The sequence below is a fragment of the Pristiophorus japonicus genome, chromosome 22 (assembly GCF_044704955.1).
Source record: "Pristiophorus japonicus isolate sPriJap1 chromosome 22, sPriJap1.hap1, whole genome shotgun sequence".
NCBI lineage: Eukaryota > Metazoa > Chordata > Chondrichthyes > Pristiophoridae > Pristiophorus > Pristiophorus japonicus.
This window is the reverse complement of record NC_091998.1, coordinates 2743244-2761809: the sequence shown is the minus strand read 5'-3', so window position 1 is coordinate 2761809 and position 18566 is coordinate 2743244. Positions and strand designations below refer to the sequence as shown.

At 45.3% G+C, this 18566-nt stretch overlaps 1 protein-coding gene across 3 annotated transcripts in view; it reads left to right on the top strand.

Annotated features, from left to right (window-relative positions):
* Positions 1–18566, top strand: part of ccser2a (coiled-coil serine-rich protein 2a) — a 723588-nt gene that overhangs the window by 513145 nt on the left and 191877 nt on the right. For all 3 annotated transcript variants that reach the window (XM_070865515.1, XM_070865514.1, XM_070865516.1), the window contains exon 8: positions 12483–12569. In XM_070865515.1, coding sequence (XP_070721616.1) covers positions 12483–12569 — 87 coding nt within the window. The remainder of the gene's footprint in view (positions 1–12482; positions 12570–18566) is intronic.

Here is an 18566-nt window from a genome sequence, read left to right as displayed (position 1 = left end):
ATTCGTGGAGGGAGAAGATTGGGCCGACTTTGTAGCCCACTTGAACAGTGCTTCGTGGCCAACAAAATGGAGGAAGAGGCGGACACAGTTCGGCGCTGGGCGGTCCCCCTCACCGTTTGTGGTCCGAAAATCTATCGACTCATAAAGAATCTCCTCTCGCACTTAAGTCCAATGGACAAGGACTATGAAACATTGTGTGCTCTGGTACGTGACCACCTCAAACCAGATGAAGGTATCATCATCTCAAGATATCGATTCTATAAGCACGTTCGTTCTGAGGGACAGGATGTATTGTTGCCGACCTAAGACGTCGAGCTAGACCGTATAAGTTCGAAACTGCGTTGCCAGACTTGCTGTGGGACTTTTTTGTAATCGGCATCAACCATGAGATGATCCTGCGTAAGCTACTGGCGGCGGAGATGCTGGATTTGAGCAAGGCCATCACAATTGCCCAAGCATACATGACGACGTACAAAAGCTTAAAGTTCCGGCAAATACTGTAAACAAGATAGTATCATTGTTTGGCAGAGCTGCATATGGCGGGGCCTTACCTGACTGCGTACATGAAACCTCAAAGTCCGTCAACGGGAATGAATCTGATAACGTGTTGGCGTGGGGGAAATCATCGGCCTCGTCAGTGTCGGTTTAAACAGTATATTTGTAAAGGCTGTTCGAGAGTGAGGCATCTCCAGCGCATGTGTCCGCAACTGAGCAAGCGTGCTGTGACACGCCACGTGGAGGATAATGACCAGTCTAGTGCAGATCTGGATATGCATCCGAGATACCAGAGGAGGAAGTGTATGGACCGCATTCGTTCCTAACAAAGAGCGAACCGATAATGATTAATGTAAAACTCAATGATGTGCCGGCCGGTATCGATCGAATTGGACACGGGTGCGAGTCAATCAATAATGAGCCAGAGGACATTCAACAGGCTGTGGAATACTAAGGCTGTGAGGCCTAAGCTGAGTCCAGTCAATGCCAAGTTGTGTACGTACACTAATGAACTTATAACGGTGTTTGGCAGTGCAGTAATCAAGGTGTCGTATGATGGTGCGGTTCATGATTTACCATTATGGATTGTTCCAGGCAATGGTCCAACGTTGTTCGGCAAGAACTGGTTAGAAAAAATCAAATGGAACTGGAATGAGATCAAAGCGTTGTCGGAGGAGGAGGATACTCCATGTGCTCAAGTGCTGAGCAAGTTCCCCTCGCTGTTTGAATCGGGAATCGGCAATTTCACGGGAGCCAAGGTGCAGAACACGTGGACTCGGATGCAAGACCTGTCCATCATCAAGCTCCGGTAGTTCCATACATGATGAGGGAGAAGTTCGAAATCAAATTGTACAGACGCCAGCGTGAAGGGATCATATCATCGGTTGAATTTAATGAATGGGCCAGCCCCATTGTTCCCATGTTGAAAAATGATGGCACTGTCAGGATTTGTGGAGACTACAAGGTTATGATCAACCAAGTTTCAAAACAGGATCAATACCCATTACCGAAGGCTGATGACCTGTTTGCAGTGCTAGCCAGGGGGAAGTCGTTCACAAAACTAGATCTGATGTCGGCCTACGTGACACAGGAGCTGGTCGACACGTCGAAGAAACTTACGTGCATCAACACTGATAAAGGACTGTTTATCTATAACAGGTGCCCTGTTGGAATTCGCTCGGCTGCAGCCATATTTCAGAGGAACATGGAGAGTCTACTGAAGTCCATCCCTAGAACCGTGGTGTTCCAAGATGAGAAACTGGTCACAGGTCGTGACTCTGTCGAACATCTGAACAACCTGGAAGAGGTTCTACATCATCTGGACAAAGTGGAACTCAGACTGAAACGCTCGAAGTGCATCTTCATGGCACCGGAAGTCGAATTCCTCGAGAGGAAAATTGCTGCTGACAGTAGCAGGCCGACAGACTCGAAAACTAAGGCTATCAAAAATGCACCCAAGCCTCAGAATGTGATGGAGCTGCGTTCGTTCCTTGGTCTACTCAACTACTTCGGTAATTTCTTACCTAGATTGAGCACCTTATTAGAGCCACTGCACATGCTGCTAAGAAAAGGCGACAACTGAGTTTGGGGTGCGTTTCAAGATCGAGCTTTTGAGAAAGCTACAAACCTGCTTTGCTCTAACAAGCTGCTGGTACATTATGATCCGTGTAAGCGTCTAGTATTGGCCTGTGATGCTTCGTCATATGGAGTTGGTTGTGTGCTTCAACAAGCTAATGAGTCGGGCAAATTACAACCTGTTGCATATGCTTCAAAAAGTTTGTCAAAGGTGGAAAGAGCCTACAGCATGGTAGAGAAAGAAGCACTAGCCTGTGTGCATGGGGTTAAAAAGATGCACCAGTATCTGTTTGATCTTCGCTTTGAATTGGAAACAGATCACAAGCCACTCATTTCAAAGGTATCAATATCCATGCATCGTCCCGCATCCAGAGGTGGGCGCTGACATTATCTGCCTATGATTATGTCATTCGCCATAGACCTAGCACTGAGAATTGTGCCGATGCATTGAGCCGTCTGCCGTTGTCCACACCGGAGGTGGAAACGCCACAACCGGCAGACCTACTGTTAGTCATGGATGCTTTTGAAAGTGAAGGAACTCCTGTCACAGCCCAGCAAGTTAAGACCTGGATCAGCCAGGTCCCGATATTATCAGTTGTGAAACATTGTATCCTTAGTGGTGATTGGTCTGCCATACCCAAACAAAAATGTGTGAGGAGACCAACCTTGCATCCATCGCAAAGACGGACTATCCATTCAATCAGATTGTATACTGTGGGGTAATTGTGTTGTTTTGCCCAAGAAAGGCAGAGAGAAATTTGTGCATGATCTACATGATCCCGGTATTGTGATGATGAAAGCCATTGCCAGGTCTCATGTATGGTGGCCTGGAATTGACTCTGATCTGGAATCGACTCTGATCTGGAATCATGTGTGCATCTGTGCAACACTTGCAGCTTAGCAAAGTACCAGCGGAATCGCCGCTGAGTCTGTGGTCGTGACCATCTAAACCATGGTCCAGGATCCACATCGACTTTGCAGGTCCCTTCCTGGGAAAGATGTTTTTAGTTGTGGTGGATGCTTATTCCAAGTGGATAGAGTGTACAATCATGTCATCCAGCACATCCACAGCTACCATTGAGAGCCTTCATGTCATGTTTGCTACGCATGGTCTGCCTGACATCATTGTAAGCAACAACGGATCTTGCTTCATCAGTTCATGAAACTCAATGGTATCAAACATGTGAGGTCAGCACCATTCAAACCCGCATCCAATGGACAAGCAGAGTGTGTGGTCCAAACCATCAAGCAGAGTATGAAATGTGTAACTCAAGGTTCACTGCAAACTCGCTTGTCACACATATTGCTTAGTTACAGGACAAGACCCCATACGCTTACTGGGGTCTCCCCTGCTGAACTATTGATGGAGAGGTCTCAAGACCACGCTCTCTCTCTTGTCCACCCTGACTTGAATAATCGTGTTGAATACAGACATCAAAGTTAGCAAGGGTATCATGATCGCGCTACTGTGTCACGCGACATTTCTATCAATGATCCTGTGTATGTACTGAATTATGGTCAAGGTTCCAAATGGGTCGCCGGTACTGTTACGGCCAAGGAGGGTAACAGAGTGTTTATCGTTAAGTTCAAGAATGGGCAGACATGCGGGAAACATGTCGATCAGATAAAGCTGTGGCACACGGATGAACTGGAACAGTCTGAGGAAGATACAATCAGTGACCAACCAACCTACCCTCAGTCATCAGAGGACTCCGCTGTATCAATGAATCTGGACTTTCAATCCCTGACATGGTCATTGCCCCTCCCATCAGATCAGCTACCCAGCCCCCAGTCATAACAGACTCAGAACACTCGCCCAAGGCTGGAGTTGAACTGAGACGTTCAACTCGGGAGCGGAAAACTTCAGTTAAAGGGGAGGGCCGCTGTGAGCTCTGCTTATTTTTCACATTGGTTTACTGGGCCATCAGGAAAAGTTTCAGCTGCACTCACAGCCTGGCACCCAGGAGCAGGTGCCAGGTTGCCTGTTGGCGGCCCGGCCAAACCCGGGGGCATAATTGCGGGCCGACCTGGCAGTCAGCTGACAATAAAAAAATAAAATGGCGTTGCCAGCAACACCACCTCCCCTTTAAGGGCGGTCGCGGCGCCGACAAACCAGAAGCGCACTGACAGAAAAAGCTGTCGGGGGCACCGACCAGCGGCTGCGCTCCCACGGGGTAATTCCACAAAGGGGTTGCCGCCAGTCAGTAAGGGATTGGCGCGTGCACAGCGCAGTGGGCAAACTGGTGGAGCGGTCCGTACACCGCTCCGACCCGAGGAAGGGCAATTTAAAAAATGGCGGCACCGCCGTGGAGACTCGCGGCCATTCCGCGCCAACCCGTGACCGCTGCTTTCAGGCGGCCATGGGCCTTATAGAAAGGGCCAATTTTGGCCCCTCAGTATTTCAAGTTCATTTTTTCACTCGCAATAGACTTTCATTCTCAATGCACATGAAATATACTGGCTATAATTTATATACATGTTTGCATATTCTCAGCTGTTTGAACCTAGATTAAAATCTTAGCAAACGCTCAAATGAGCAAATTGCAGGCCACCCCTCGCACATTTTTTCACTGAACATATGGCTGAAGGAACTGTACTGGCATATTACACTCCTGGACAATAACTAGGGAAATTTGCTCACTAAGAACTTCGATCTGTTTTGCCCCAATGAATGAACTATATGTGGAGAACTTCATGCACCTGTAGTGGTCCTCTGAAAACATAAGAACATAAGAACATAAGAATTAGGAACAGGAGAAGGCCATCTAGCCCTCGAGCCTGCTCAGCCATTCAAAAAGATCATGGCTGATCTGGCCGTGGACTCAGCTCCACTTACCCGCCCGCTCCCCATAACCCTAGTTACAAACCAGTTACAAACCACATAAAAGCCAACTTGTAAAGCGTATGGAACAAGTGCACATAAGTTTGAGAACAAAGTTCGAGATAAGATTAAAGACTTCAAGCATGCCAAGAACAGCACCAGGCATACCTAAAAATGAGGCACTAACACAGGACAACATGCATGCTAAGCAACGGTAGCAGCATGTTATAAACAGGGCTAAGCGATTCCACAGTCAACGGATCAGGTCCAAGTTCTGCAGTCCTGTCACATCCAGTTGTGAATGGTGGTGGACAATTAAACAACTAATGGGAGGAGGAGGCTCCATGAATATCCTCATCCTCAATGATGGCGGAGCCCAGCACGTAAGTGCAAAAGATAAGGCTGAAGTATGTGCAACCACCTTCAGCCAGAAGTGCCGAGTGGATGATCTACATTGGCCTCCTCCTGAGGTCCCCACCATCACAGAATCCAGTCTTCAGCCAATTCGATTCACTCCACGTGAAATCAGGAAGCAGCCGAGCGCACTGATACAGCAAAGGCTATGGGCCCCGACAACATAGAAACATAGAAAATAGGTGCAGGAGTAGGCCATTCGGCCCTTCGAGTCTGCACCGCCATTCAATGAGTTCATGGCTGAACATGCAACTTCAGTACCCCATTCCTGCTTTCTCGCCAAACCCCTTGATCCCCCGAGTAGTAAAGACTACATCTGACTCCTTTTTGAATATATTTAGTGAATTGGCCTCAACAACTTTCTGTGGTAGAGAATTCCACAGGTTCACCACTCTCTGGGTGAAGAAGTTTCTCCTCATCTCGGTCCTAAATGGCTTACCCCTTATCCTTCGACTGTGACCTCTGGTTCTGTACTTCCCCAACATTGGGAACATTCTTCCTGCATCTAACCTGTCTAAACCCGTCAGAATTTTAAACGTTTCTATGAGATCCCCTCTCATTCTTCTGAACTCCAGTGAATACAAGCCCAGTTGATCCAGTCTTTCTTGATATGTCAGTCCCGCCATCCCGGGAATCAGTCTGGTGAACCTTCGCTGCACTCCCACAATAGCAAGAATGTCCTTCCTCAGGTTAGGAGACCAAAACTGTACACAATACTCCAGGTGTGGCCTCACCAAGGCCCTGTACAACTGTAGTAACACCTCCCTGCCCCTGTACTCAAATCCCCTCGCTATGAAGGCCAACATGCCATTTGCTTTCTTAACCGCCTGCTGTACCTGCATGCCAACCTTCAATGACTGATGTACCATGACACCCAGGTCTCGTTGCACCTCCCCTTTTCCTAATCTGTCACCATTCAGATAATAGTCTTTCTCTCTGTTTTTACCACCAAAGTGGACAACCTCTCATTTATCCACATTATACTTCATCTGCCATGCATTTGCCCACTCACCTAACCTATCCAAGTCACTCTGCAGCCTCATAGCACCCTCCTCGCAGCTCACACTGCCACCCAACTTAGTGTCATCCGCAAATTTGGAGATACTACATTTAATCCCCTCATCTAAATCATTAATGTACAGTGTAAATAGCTGGGGCCCCAGCACAGAACCTTGCAGTACCCCACTAGTCACTGCCTGCCATTCTGAAAAGTACCCATTTACTCCTACTCTTTGCTTCCTGTCTGACAACCAGTTCTCAATCCACGTCAGTACACTATCCCCAATCCCATGTGCTTTAACTTTGCACATTAATCTCTTGTGTGGGACCTTGTCGAAAGCCTTCTGAAAGTCCAAATACACCACATCAACTGGTTCTCCCTTGTCCACTCTACTGGAAACATCCTTTAAAAAATTCCAGAAGATTTGTCAAGCGGCTGTCGTGCTGAAGACTTGTGCTCCAGAACTGGTCACGTCTCTAGCCAAGCTGTTCCAGTACAGCTATAACGCTGGCATCTACCCGACAATGTGGAAAATTGTCCAGGTTTGTCCTATCCACAAAAAGCAGGACAAATCCAATCCGAACAATTACCGCCCCATCAGTCTACTCTCAATCATCAGCAAATTGATGGAAGGTGTCGTCGACAGTGCTATCAAGTGACACTCACCAATAACCTGCTCATTGATGCCCAGTTTGGGTTCCGGCAGGACCAGTCAGCTCCAGACCTCATTACAGCCTTGGTCCAAACATGGACAAAAGAGCTGAATTCCAGAGGTGAGGGGAGAGTGGCTGCCCTCGACATCAAGGCAGCATTTGACCGAGTGTTGCATCAAGGAGCCGAGTAAAACTAAAGTCAATGGGAATCGGGGAAAACTCTCCACTGGCTGCAGCACAAAGGAAGATGTTTGTGGTTGTTGGAAGTCAATCATCACAGCCCCAGGACATCGCTGCAGGAGTTCCTCAGGGCAGTGTCCTCGGCCCAACCATCTTCAGCTGCTTCATCAATGACCTTCCCTCCATCATAAGGTCAGACGTGGGGATGTTCACTGATGACTGCACAGTGTTCAGTTCCATTCACAACTCCTCAGATAATGAAGCAGTCCGTACCCACATGCAGCAAGACCTGGACAACATTCAGACTTGGGCTGATAAGTGGCAAATAACATTCACATCACACAAGTACCAGGCACTAACTATCTCCAACAAGCAAGAGTCTAACCACCTCCCTTTGACATTCAATGGCATTACCATCACCGAATCCCCCACCATCAACATCCTGGGGCACCATTGACCAGAAACTTACCTGGACCAGCCACAGAAATACTGTGACCACAAGAGCAGGTCAGAGGCTGGGTATTCTGCGGCGAGTGTCTCATCTCCTGACTCCCCAAAGCCTTTCCACCATCTACAAAGCACAAGTCACGAGTGTGATGGAATGCTCTCCACTTGCCTGGATGGTGCAGCTCCAACAACACTCAAGAAGCTCGACACCATCCAGGACAAAGCAGCCGCTTGATTGGCTCCCCATCCACCACCTTCAACACTCACTCCCTCCACCACCGGCTCACCGTGGCTGCAGTGTGTACCATCTACAAGATGCACTGCAGCAACTCGCCAAGGCTTCTTCGGCAGCACCTCCCAAACCCGCGACCTCTACCACCTAGAAGGACAAGGGCAGCAGGTGCATGGGAACACCACCACCTCCACGTTCCCCTCCCAGTCACACACCATCCTGACTGGGAAATATATCGGCTGTTCCTACATCGTCGCTGGGTCACAATCCTGGAACTCCCTCCCTAACAGCACTGTGGGAGCACCTACACCACACGGACTGCAGCGGTTCAAGAAAGCGGTTCACGACCACCTTCTCAAGGGGCAATTAGGGATGGGCAATAAATGCCGGCCTTGCTTATATCGCCCACATCCCGGAACTAATAAAAAGAAAACATATTTTGTTTGGAAGGTGCACTATTGTTTTGTTTTTCTCTCACATCTCTCCGCATATCAGTACCTGGCATGTTGCCTGCTTTCTGCTCGTGCCCACCAGCAGTGCATGACCACGGGCACGGTTGAAGATGCCCACTCTGATTTTTCATAAACAGAGATGCCTGATCTTAACCGGGTTGCTTCCCTGGGTACAGGACTGGGGTGTTGAATCTGCTTCCCTGCTCTGTGCTGTCAGTGAAGCTCCAGTTCTGTCCCTTTCAATTGGATATTGTTGCTTCAATCAGGGAGCCGTTACTTGTCAAAATTCTGAAAAGCACATAATGCTTTACTTTAAACTAAAACTTGTGTGCAATGTTTAAAAAGCTGTGTTAAGATCAGTCTTCAGATGTAATTGCAGGCTCTTCTGAGCCGTACAGTGAGACTCTCTGTATTTTATGTTCATTTTTCCACACGCATTAGACTCGCATTCTCTGGGTGAGCACGTCACGGAAGCAGTTCAAAAAGCGCATTCAAGCTTCTGTGTCCTGTTTTTATTGGGTTATTTTATGTGAACTGAGTAGATTACAGACAACAATAATTTTTCGCAGTGGGCAAGAGAACATGAAATTGAAGTATTAGACTAAAATCTCCTTTTATAGCACAGTTCTACAGCTAGCTGAGTAAAGCTGTCCATTTAGTGTAATTAGAATAAGAGTTATTGGGACACTTGTGATTTAGCCCCAATGATTATAGCTTCCTGTTGCTCTAAGATATTTAGACCTCTGCTTCTGAACTGGACATTATTTATTTTAAAGTTTTTCCCAAATGTATAAAGAAAACATCTGTCTGTGGTGCAAGGGCTTACTAATTTAGCACCTTTGGAGATGCAAATTCACTTTGCATCAAAATGGTATGTTCCAACTGTACTAAAAGAAAGAATTCTGGTGTTTACCAGTTGCGGAGGTGGAGCAGATGAGTTTACTGGGAAAGGAATGAAAGGGCAGGTTGAGACTATGTGAAAATGAAACGAGGGGGGAAAGAGGGAAGAGTAAATATATTTTTTAAAAAGCAAAACTATTTCATATGAATCTGTGGTTCAGGTACATTACCTTTCTGTATTACAAAAAGAAAGGCTTGCATTTATATAACACCTTTCACAACCACTGGACGTCTCAAAGTGCTTTACAGCCAATGAAGTATTTTTGGAGTGTAGTCACTGTTATAATTTACATTAAAATGTCCTGGAACTAATACAGAAAACTTCATTATTCTTGGGCAACATTATATAATCATGACCTGATAGAATTATGATCCTGTTGATATAAACTCACTGATGTACATGGATAGATTTACTTTTGTGAAATATTGCTTCCCAATCACAGACTAAAGGGTCCGACAATGTTGATATCACAACTGACATACTGCATTGAAAATTAATTCCTTGGCCACCCCCTGGCTGAGCTGGTTATGGCAGTGAGTAGCTGCACAATACAGACCCGAAAGATCCAGGTTTTAAAGCTTAGCCTGTACTGCATTACCTGATTTCAGCAGTAAAAGAAGCCGGTGATCGGGTTGTGGCAAATTGACTCCCCAACTCTGGGTTAGGGAGGGGTAAATCGCCATTGGTTCCCATTCCTGGAAGTGTGCATGGGCAGATGTTGAGTGTGCATGGGCAGATGTTGAGTGTGCATGGGCAGATGTTGAGTGTGCATGGGCAGATGTTGCGTATGCACGGCCAGATGTTGGATGTGCACGTTACAGATGTTGGGGGTGCATGGGCAGATGTTGGGTGAGGACACTGGTACATCTCACAATTATAAAGTCGGCTGCTGGCGCTTGCTGCCTGGGCTCACGTTTGAAGACTGGACACTAGAGTGAGACACTGGAAACATAGAAACATAGAAAATAGAAGCAGTAGCAGGCCATTCGGCCCTTTGAGTCTGCACCGCCATTCAATATTATCATGGCTGATCCTCCCTCTCAACACCATATTCCCGCTTTTTCCCCATACCCCTTAATGTCTTTTGTTTCTAGAAATCTATCTATCTCCCTCTTAAATATATTCAGTGACTTGGCCTCCACAGCCTTCTGTGGTAGAGAATTCCACAGGTTCACCAGCCTCTGACTGAAAATATTTCTCCTCATCTCGGTCCTAAATTTCCTACCCTGTATCCTGAGACTGTGACCCCTTGTTCTAGACTTCCCAGCCCCGGGGAAACATCCTCCCCGCATCCAGTCTGTCCAACCCAGTCAGAATGTTATACCTTTCAATGAGAACCCCTCTTCTAAATTCTAGAATACAGGCTAGTCGACCCAATCTCTCCTCATACAATTTACAATATATATTAATGATTTAGACGAAGGGATTGAATGTAGTATCTCCAAGTTTGCAGATGACACTAAGCTGGGTGGCAGTGTGAGCTGTGAGGAGGATGCTAACATGCTGCAGGTGACTTGGACAGGTTAGGTGAGTGGGCAAATGCATGGCAGATGCAGTATAATGTGGATAAGTGTGAGGTTATCCACTTTGGTGGTAAAAACAGGAAGGCAGATTATTATCTGGTGACAAATTAGTAAAAGGGGGAGGTGCAACGAGACCTGGGTGTCATGGTACATCAGTCATTGAAAGTTGGCATGCAGGTACAGCAGGCAGTTAAGAAAGCAAATGGCATGTTGGCCTTCATAGCAAGAGGATTTGAGTATAGGAGCAGGGAGGTTTTGCTGCAGTTGTACAGGGGCTTGGTGAGACCACACCTTTGAGTATTGTGTGCAGTTTTGGTCTCCTAGTCTGAGGAAGGACATTCTTGCTATTGAGGGAGTGCAGCGAAGGTTCACCAGACTGTTTCCCGGGATGGTTGGACTGTCATATGAAGAACGACTGGATCAACTCGGCTTATATTCACTGGAATTTAGAAGAATGAGAGGGGATCTCATAGAAGCATATAAAATTCTGACGGGATTGGACAGGTTAGATGCAGGAAGAATGTTCCCAATGTTGGGGAAGTCCAGAACCAGGGGTCACAGTCTAAGGATAAGGGGAAAGCCATTTAGGACCGAGATGAGGAGAAACTTTTTCACCCAGAGAGTGGTGAACCTGTAGAATTCTCTACCACAGAAAGTTGTTGAGGCCAGTTCTTTGGATATATTCAAAAGGAAGTTAGATGTGGCCCTTACAACTAAAGGGATCAAGGGGTATGGAGAGAAGGCAGGAATGGGGTACTGAAGTTGCATGATCAGCCATGATCATATTGAATGGTGGTGCAGGCTCGAAGGGCCGAATGGCCTGCTCCTGCACCTATTTTCTATGTTTCGATGTTTCATACGACAGTCCTGCCATCCCAGGAATCAGTTTGGTGAACCTTTGCTGCACTCTATGGCAAGTATATCCTTTCTTAGGAGGGCTCGCTGCACCAATGCAACTTATACCCTGATGAGGAATCTTCAGGAGAGTGGGTGGGGGGAGGGAGGGAGGGAAGAGAGAAGAATGCAGTGGCAGAAAAAAACAGGAAGAAAAAGAAAATAAATCTCTTAAATATTAAGAGGTCGTTACATTTTAAGAGGGCAGACTCAGTCATTTGCTAGCAATGTAATCAGCAATGAACTGCTGTACACATCAATTAAACACCTTGGTCAGTGATTTCATGGGCATCGTTGCCATTTATTGGCTCAGATACTTTAGACAACAACAATGATGGTTAAAGGATTGTATTGATTATCAATATTGAAATGGGTGCGAGTGGAATCTCGCTGTCACAAGCACTTTAAAATATCTTACAGTTCAAAAGCAACTATCATTATTTTGTGCTTTTTCAAAACTGGTGCTGAAGATAACCTCTGGGAACTTCACTCCCCTCGTCTCATGAAGGTTTCATTACCTGCCACAGTGATTCCATTACCTCGCTGGTGGAGGCTGTTCCTGTGCAAGGATTGGCAGTCTGTTGTACGGTGTGGGCATCACAGCCAAGTCCAGTCCGCCCCTCATGCAGTGTCTGTGCATGCACACGTTCGTCAGGACTGTGGACTGATTCTCCTGTCTCTCATTCATGGGTGCGGAGGCCAAATGTGTCGTCCCCGCCTATTTCTGCCCCGGCAGAGTGAGCATGGACCTGGAATTGAAAGCAGAATTTTTCTGGTCAATGCAAAGCTAAGCCAAACAGGACAAACTTGCGGAGTCACTGCTTGAGCTTCCTCTTATCTGTCCCCTTGTCTGTAACTTGGCTCACATTCTGATATCTCTGGACTTGTTTTTCAGAATGATGATGGCACCCCAGTAAATGAGCTGCGAGCTGTCGGATCACCAAAGGAAGAACAAGCTGAAGCCATAAAGTCTACAGATAAGGTAAATTGTCCATCTTTTCTTCATATAGGAATATAGAAACATATTTAAGCAAAGTTTCTATTGATGCCCTATTATTGACACCCATGTGAAAATAAATGTGAAATATCATGTTTGGTATTGAGGTTTTATATAAGCCATGTTATATAACACAATACATTGTGGCACGATGCATAATTGCATTGCGCACAAGACTTAATTGTAATTACATGAATTTTCTGATTGCGCCCCAATGTTCCCTCTAATTATTTTTCATGCATGGTCTCTTTAAATTTCCTGTGCTGCCGCGCATGCGTGCTGTATTCCAGTGGCAACACTTTGAGAGCGGCCTGCGGGGAACCTCCCAACCCGTGCACCTTCGGGGGAACATTGCGCCTGTCCCTCCTAAACAGGAAAGTGTTTACAAAATTTCTCTTCATAAAGATGGTGCTCCAACAAGGAGTTGTATAGTTAAAACCATCTTAAACTGAGTACAGCGCTATACAAATAATAGATTAAGAATTACATTTGTATCCAAGTTTTTATGGTACTAATTTGGTTCACACTCATTGTCCTACATACTCCATAGCAAGAACCAATGGGTTTTCTGGAATATCAAGGATAGAACACAGTGAAGCACAGTTCAGTGTAAATTTATAACCACTTTATTGCATTACTTCTATATAATCAAGAATAAGGCAATGGTTATATTATCCATCGTGAACAGAACAAGACCTTGGCACGTGCTCCATTGAGGCCTGTGGTGGACATAAAGACAGAATTCCCAGAATAGTCCTGGCACCGCTCCAGGTACCAGCCCTTGACGAAGGGAGCACGGGCAGAACATCGGCCCATTTCCCCCCACCAGAATTTTAAAAGCCACAGCAAATAGGGTAGAATCCAGCATATAACTATGTTCCACCCCACATTTATCATCCCTTTCCTGGGTGGAAATCCAGCTTTCTGCCCTTGTTGACCTTGGAATTTTGCATCCCTTTCACTGACAAACATTAAACCTTTTATCACAGCTAGAATCTCTATATCGATCACACAAATAATCTTTACACTCTCAGATGCAATTAACTTTGTTAATTAAACATTTATTGTTTACAACTTGGTTTTAGATCTCGATGAAGAAGTGCTCTTGATTAATGAAATCTTTCTTACCAGGGTCTTTTATTTGGTCAAAAATTGGTTCAACTATGGGTCAGGACTCTGGCCTGAAACAACCAGCAAAATACTTGGAAAAAATGTAATCATATTAGGGGGGGTAAATTGGGGTCGGAGGCTTCCTTTGGATAAACGCCTCCGACCCGAAAAAATTCTGTGAAAATAACTGGTGGTCACGGAGGCACCTTCGATTGTAGTCGAAGGCCTTCATTCGATGCGCAGCGTACGGGGACAGGACTTCCCTGTACGTACATACATGCTGGAGTCACGTGGGCCTGGTCCACCAAATCACTATGCAGTATTCTCATTGATAATAATGGGAACTCCATTTGTGCAAGAGCTCAGTGCTATCAAAGAGAAAACGCTCCTAAAACAAGAAACACAGCATAATAAATAAAATTTAAAAAACACCTCACATATTTAAAATGAATTGAAATTAAATGTTTCACAAAAAAAAATGTTTTTTGGATTTTTAAAAAAATGTTTTATAATAGGCTTAAAAATAAATTTACCCTAATGGACAGTGTTTTTAACATAAAAATGTATGATTAAATTAAATTTTTATGTTTTAAAACTCTTACGCTGGCAAAAAATAAGCTATACAGCTGCTTTTACCAGGTACAAAAGTTTGAAGGACATTCGCTGGGCATGAGTTGGGCAAATAGCCCGACCTCTCCCGCGTGGATGTCTGCTGGGGATGCGGAGGATCTGTCGAGAGAAATCTTAACAGATCGGGAAAGCCGGTTTTCGGCGCATGCGCATCGCGCCCCGAGAACCGGCATGTGTGAGGCCTCGTCGGGTCCATGCGCACTTTGTACACACCGGGAGAGGCCGGAATTTTCGGCACATTAGGTTGAGTTAGCAGCAGCATTTTTCCTACAAGTGGGCAGTGTGTTGTGTATTCTTGTAGCATTGCCATTCCACAACAGCTGTGAAACAGTTCCTAACTACATATCACTATGTTCTCGGCACTGTGCGATTATTCTGTAATGTGTTCTAAAGGTATTAGTCTTTATTCCCAGACGTTACACTCCAGTTTCTAAACAGCCTGTGCTTTTTGAATCACACAAGCTGTCCTGAGAGCAATTAATTTCTGAAGATTTATTTCTGCATTGAGATCGTTAAAATCTCCTGCCACACCAGCATCTTTCTACTACAGTACAAAGATATATTTGTCATTTCTCATTGCTTCGTCTCTCTCCTTCTTAATAGACGGTTCCATTTCTCTCTCATGCCTACCTTTTTTAATGTGAGTTCATCCACATTTCTGTCCCCTTTCTTGCCATTGTGGTCTCTATTCTCACCAGCTGTTGATATTCTGTCAGCAGTTTGCCCATCCACGTCTTTCCAGTTTATTTTTTCCTAAAGTGATCATCTACTTTCCTCAACTACTGAGGTGAAACTAACATTAGATGATATCCATACTGTCATGTATTTCACCATCTTGCAATGACTAAGTATGCAACTGTAACTCATGCATACTGGACCTTGTAATGCACACCCTGACCACAGGGGGTGAGCTCCTCACCTGGGCTTCCAGATATAAAAGGGGAGGTCCCACCCAGGATCAAGACTCTTCAGTCCTGGAAATAAAGTGAAGGTCACAGAGTGACCGTGTCTGATATATCCATGCCTCGTGTGAGTTTGTAACAAGGTGCAGAGACACTACACATACCACTCACCCATGTCCCCTGCCCTCGCTCACCCATTTCCCCCAAAGGTTGATCTCAAACTTCTCGTTTACAAATAATCTCCATGCCCTCGCTCTACCTGGCCTCTGCAGTCTGCCCCAGTCATGTGCCCCAGCTGGCATGAACCATCTTTCCAACTCTGGCCAATGGTGAATCATCCCCTCCCTTGCTGCACTACTGGTGGCAGAACCTTCAGCGCTCTCCACATTCTGGAACCTTCTTGTTGAACCTCTCCACTTTCCTACCTTCAAAAGCCTCCTCAAACTCTGCCTCGTTGACCATACTTTGGTCACCTGCTTTAACTCTCCTCGGACTCCAGCTTGATGTACTTTTTCTCAGTAATAGGTGCTACATGAATGTAAGTAGCTGTAGTTGAGCACAGCGATGTGTGTTTTATGTTACCTTCGCATTCTTGTCTGATTCCACAGCAGGAATCCTTGAAATTAAGCGAAACGTTTAGCGTGTAGCATACTGAGACCATCACCGAGTGCAGTGATTTACTCACAACTAACCAAATTCACTAGAAGGGAGGGAACTGTATTGCTGGCCAGATAGCATTTTTATGGTAAAGTTTCTTATGTTTCCTTAAACAATAATCTGAAGACACCACTACAGGTCGTTCTTTTGAAACATTTGGGATATTCCAATTGGGCACTAAATTGGAGGAGGGAGAAGCTATTTAAGGCATATGGATTTGTTGTTTTGCTGGAAAGCCATTCTTATCCCTGCTTTATAGGAGAGCCTTTCTTCACTTTGAGCTGCATATTTCTTATTATCTTCTTTACTCTTAATGAACTAGTCACAGTTCTCCAGTTATGTGCTCTGCGTAGTCTGGTGTACTTCCTCCGATGACAGCTCAATTTTTCAGTTCAGCAATCCAGAGACCTATTTTGGTGACTGCATCGCAGCTGCATCTAAGCTCAGTCCAGGAAGAATGAGTGAGCTTTGTTCTTGCATAACCATAGCAACAGCAGGAAATGGCTGCCCGGGCATGAGTTAGAGTTATCTCTCACCTTGGCTGTACCGTACTGATCCTGAAAGTCACAGTGAACTATACATGCAGTGGCTTAAATAATGCAACCCACACACATTCTTACTGTTGAAGACATTAGATCTAAATTCATTGTAATCGTTATCCTTAAATCACCATTTTTTTTTGGGGGGGGGTCTTTTGCAAACAAGGTAACCGGACCAATCCAAAAATCAAGGAGTCAATGCCGTCACCAGGATGTGAATGCATTACTGGCTTCGTAAACGGAACTTATTTTATTGTACGTGTTATATAAGTATAAAGTCAGCTGGGTTTAAGCCTATTGCCTGACACTATTGCTGGCTATTACTTACCCTTGCCAGTCCTCACTGTAGATATGTTTTGGCAGTTTCTACATGCTTTTGATGGCGTAAATTAAGAACACTAAAGCTGCTTTTAAATTAAGCACTTTGGGACATTTTGCTATGCTAAAGACGCGATACAAATGCACATTGTTCTTGTTAGATTAGGCTTGTTTCCATTTGGACTCCTTCAGACTGGCTCCCAGTATTTACACTTCTAAATCTAGCTTGCATTTCCAAGTGGAGGATTTGTGGACTCTTGAAAAATTAGGTCTATGATTTTGGGTTAAGGGAGCCAGATTTAAACGTTTAAGCCACTGAGATTGAGCTACAGATGATGGTCCCATGGAATTTTGAATTAAAGTAAAGCCTATATAAAAGCAGTTCAGGATAACCTGGAAACGGAATCTTACTGTGAATTAACATGTCTCACTGCTCAGTGTCCTATCAGCTGGGCATGTGTTCCTTTCGAGGGCTTTTAAGATTGCAACAGGCCACACTCTGATTTTTGGGGGGGAGGTTGTATTTGTATAATTTATTTTTTAATCATGATAAAGCTGTGATAGTCAGCTGTGAGCAATGGCAAAATGTATAAAGAAAAATATGCAACATTACTACATACGTTATATGGCATAAATTTGCAAACCTTCTTACACTATGGCTACTCCATAATCTTGCCAAGTATTCATCGTATTGACACTGGTATTATCCCAATCATATACTCAGAAAGCATTGACAATGTGTTTTGTGTGGTTGAATAACAGTAGCACTCCGCTAACTTAAAAGTGGCTAAATATGATGGTTTGTGAAGTTAGGCCACGGGCTATGTGGGTCCCGACCCCACTGCTGGCTCCATCCCAAAGTATAAAATGTCTTTCCACTGATAGGGCTTGTTAAGCCAGCCCAGCATGTTTGCCGGTCCAGTTAGAGGAAGCGAACCTGGTGATGTCATTTGATGACACATCATCAATCAGTTTCCTTAAAGGGACCATGGCTAACTTTATTTTGACATTAGTGCTGTCAGTGTTCTGCAACATTGAGGTGTTGTAATCACTGACAATCACTGCACAAAGGCACAGGGCTGCACGCAGGCTCTCCCATGACTCCCTCCAGATGCTTATGGAGGGAGTCACAGCACGCAGGGAGGTCCTCTTCCCTTCCCATGGGCAGAAGAGACCTCCCCAGGAGATCAACACAGCCTGGTTGCACATTGCAGAGGAGGGCACAAGCAGGGATGTGGTCAGGATGACCTGGGTGCAGTGACGCAAACGCTTCAATGATCTCAGTAGATCAGGAAACGTTAGTACAAAGCTACACTCAACCGCATCCTGCTGTGCGTCTCATCACATCCCCATCATTCTGCCTTCCCTACCCTATACCTGCACATCCTTACTCACAACAACTTACCGTGCACCTCCACCCATCCCTCTCTATCTGTGTTATAATTTCCCCATCTCACTAGCCACCCCTCAGGCTCGCCCTCATCCTAGTGCAATCATACCAACTAACAATACAGAATGGTAGGCACTTGGGTGTTTTATGCAATGTTCATGTAAAGTTTCTGCTAATGTGTTGTCAAACATTGAAATCTTTTCTTTGAACACTATGTTCTTGGACAGATTGGTGTGCAGCTTTGGAAGTGGCTTAGTGAGTTGCAGTAAATGGTGAGTCATAGCGGTACCCCCCACAATGGTGATGAGTGTGAAAGCAATGGCTTGGGTGTTATCAGGATGCTTTATGGAGCTGGAGTGGGGTGGTGCCAACCTGGCACATCATGTGGCAACCAAGGTGTACAACATCACGTGAAGTAAATCTAGCCATGGTGAGG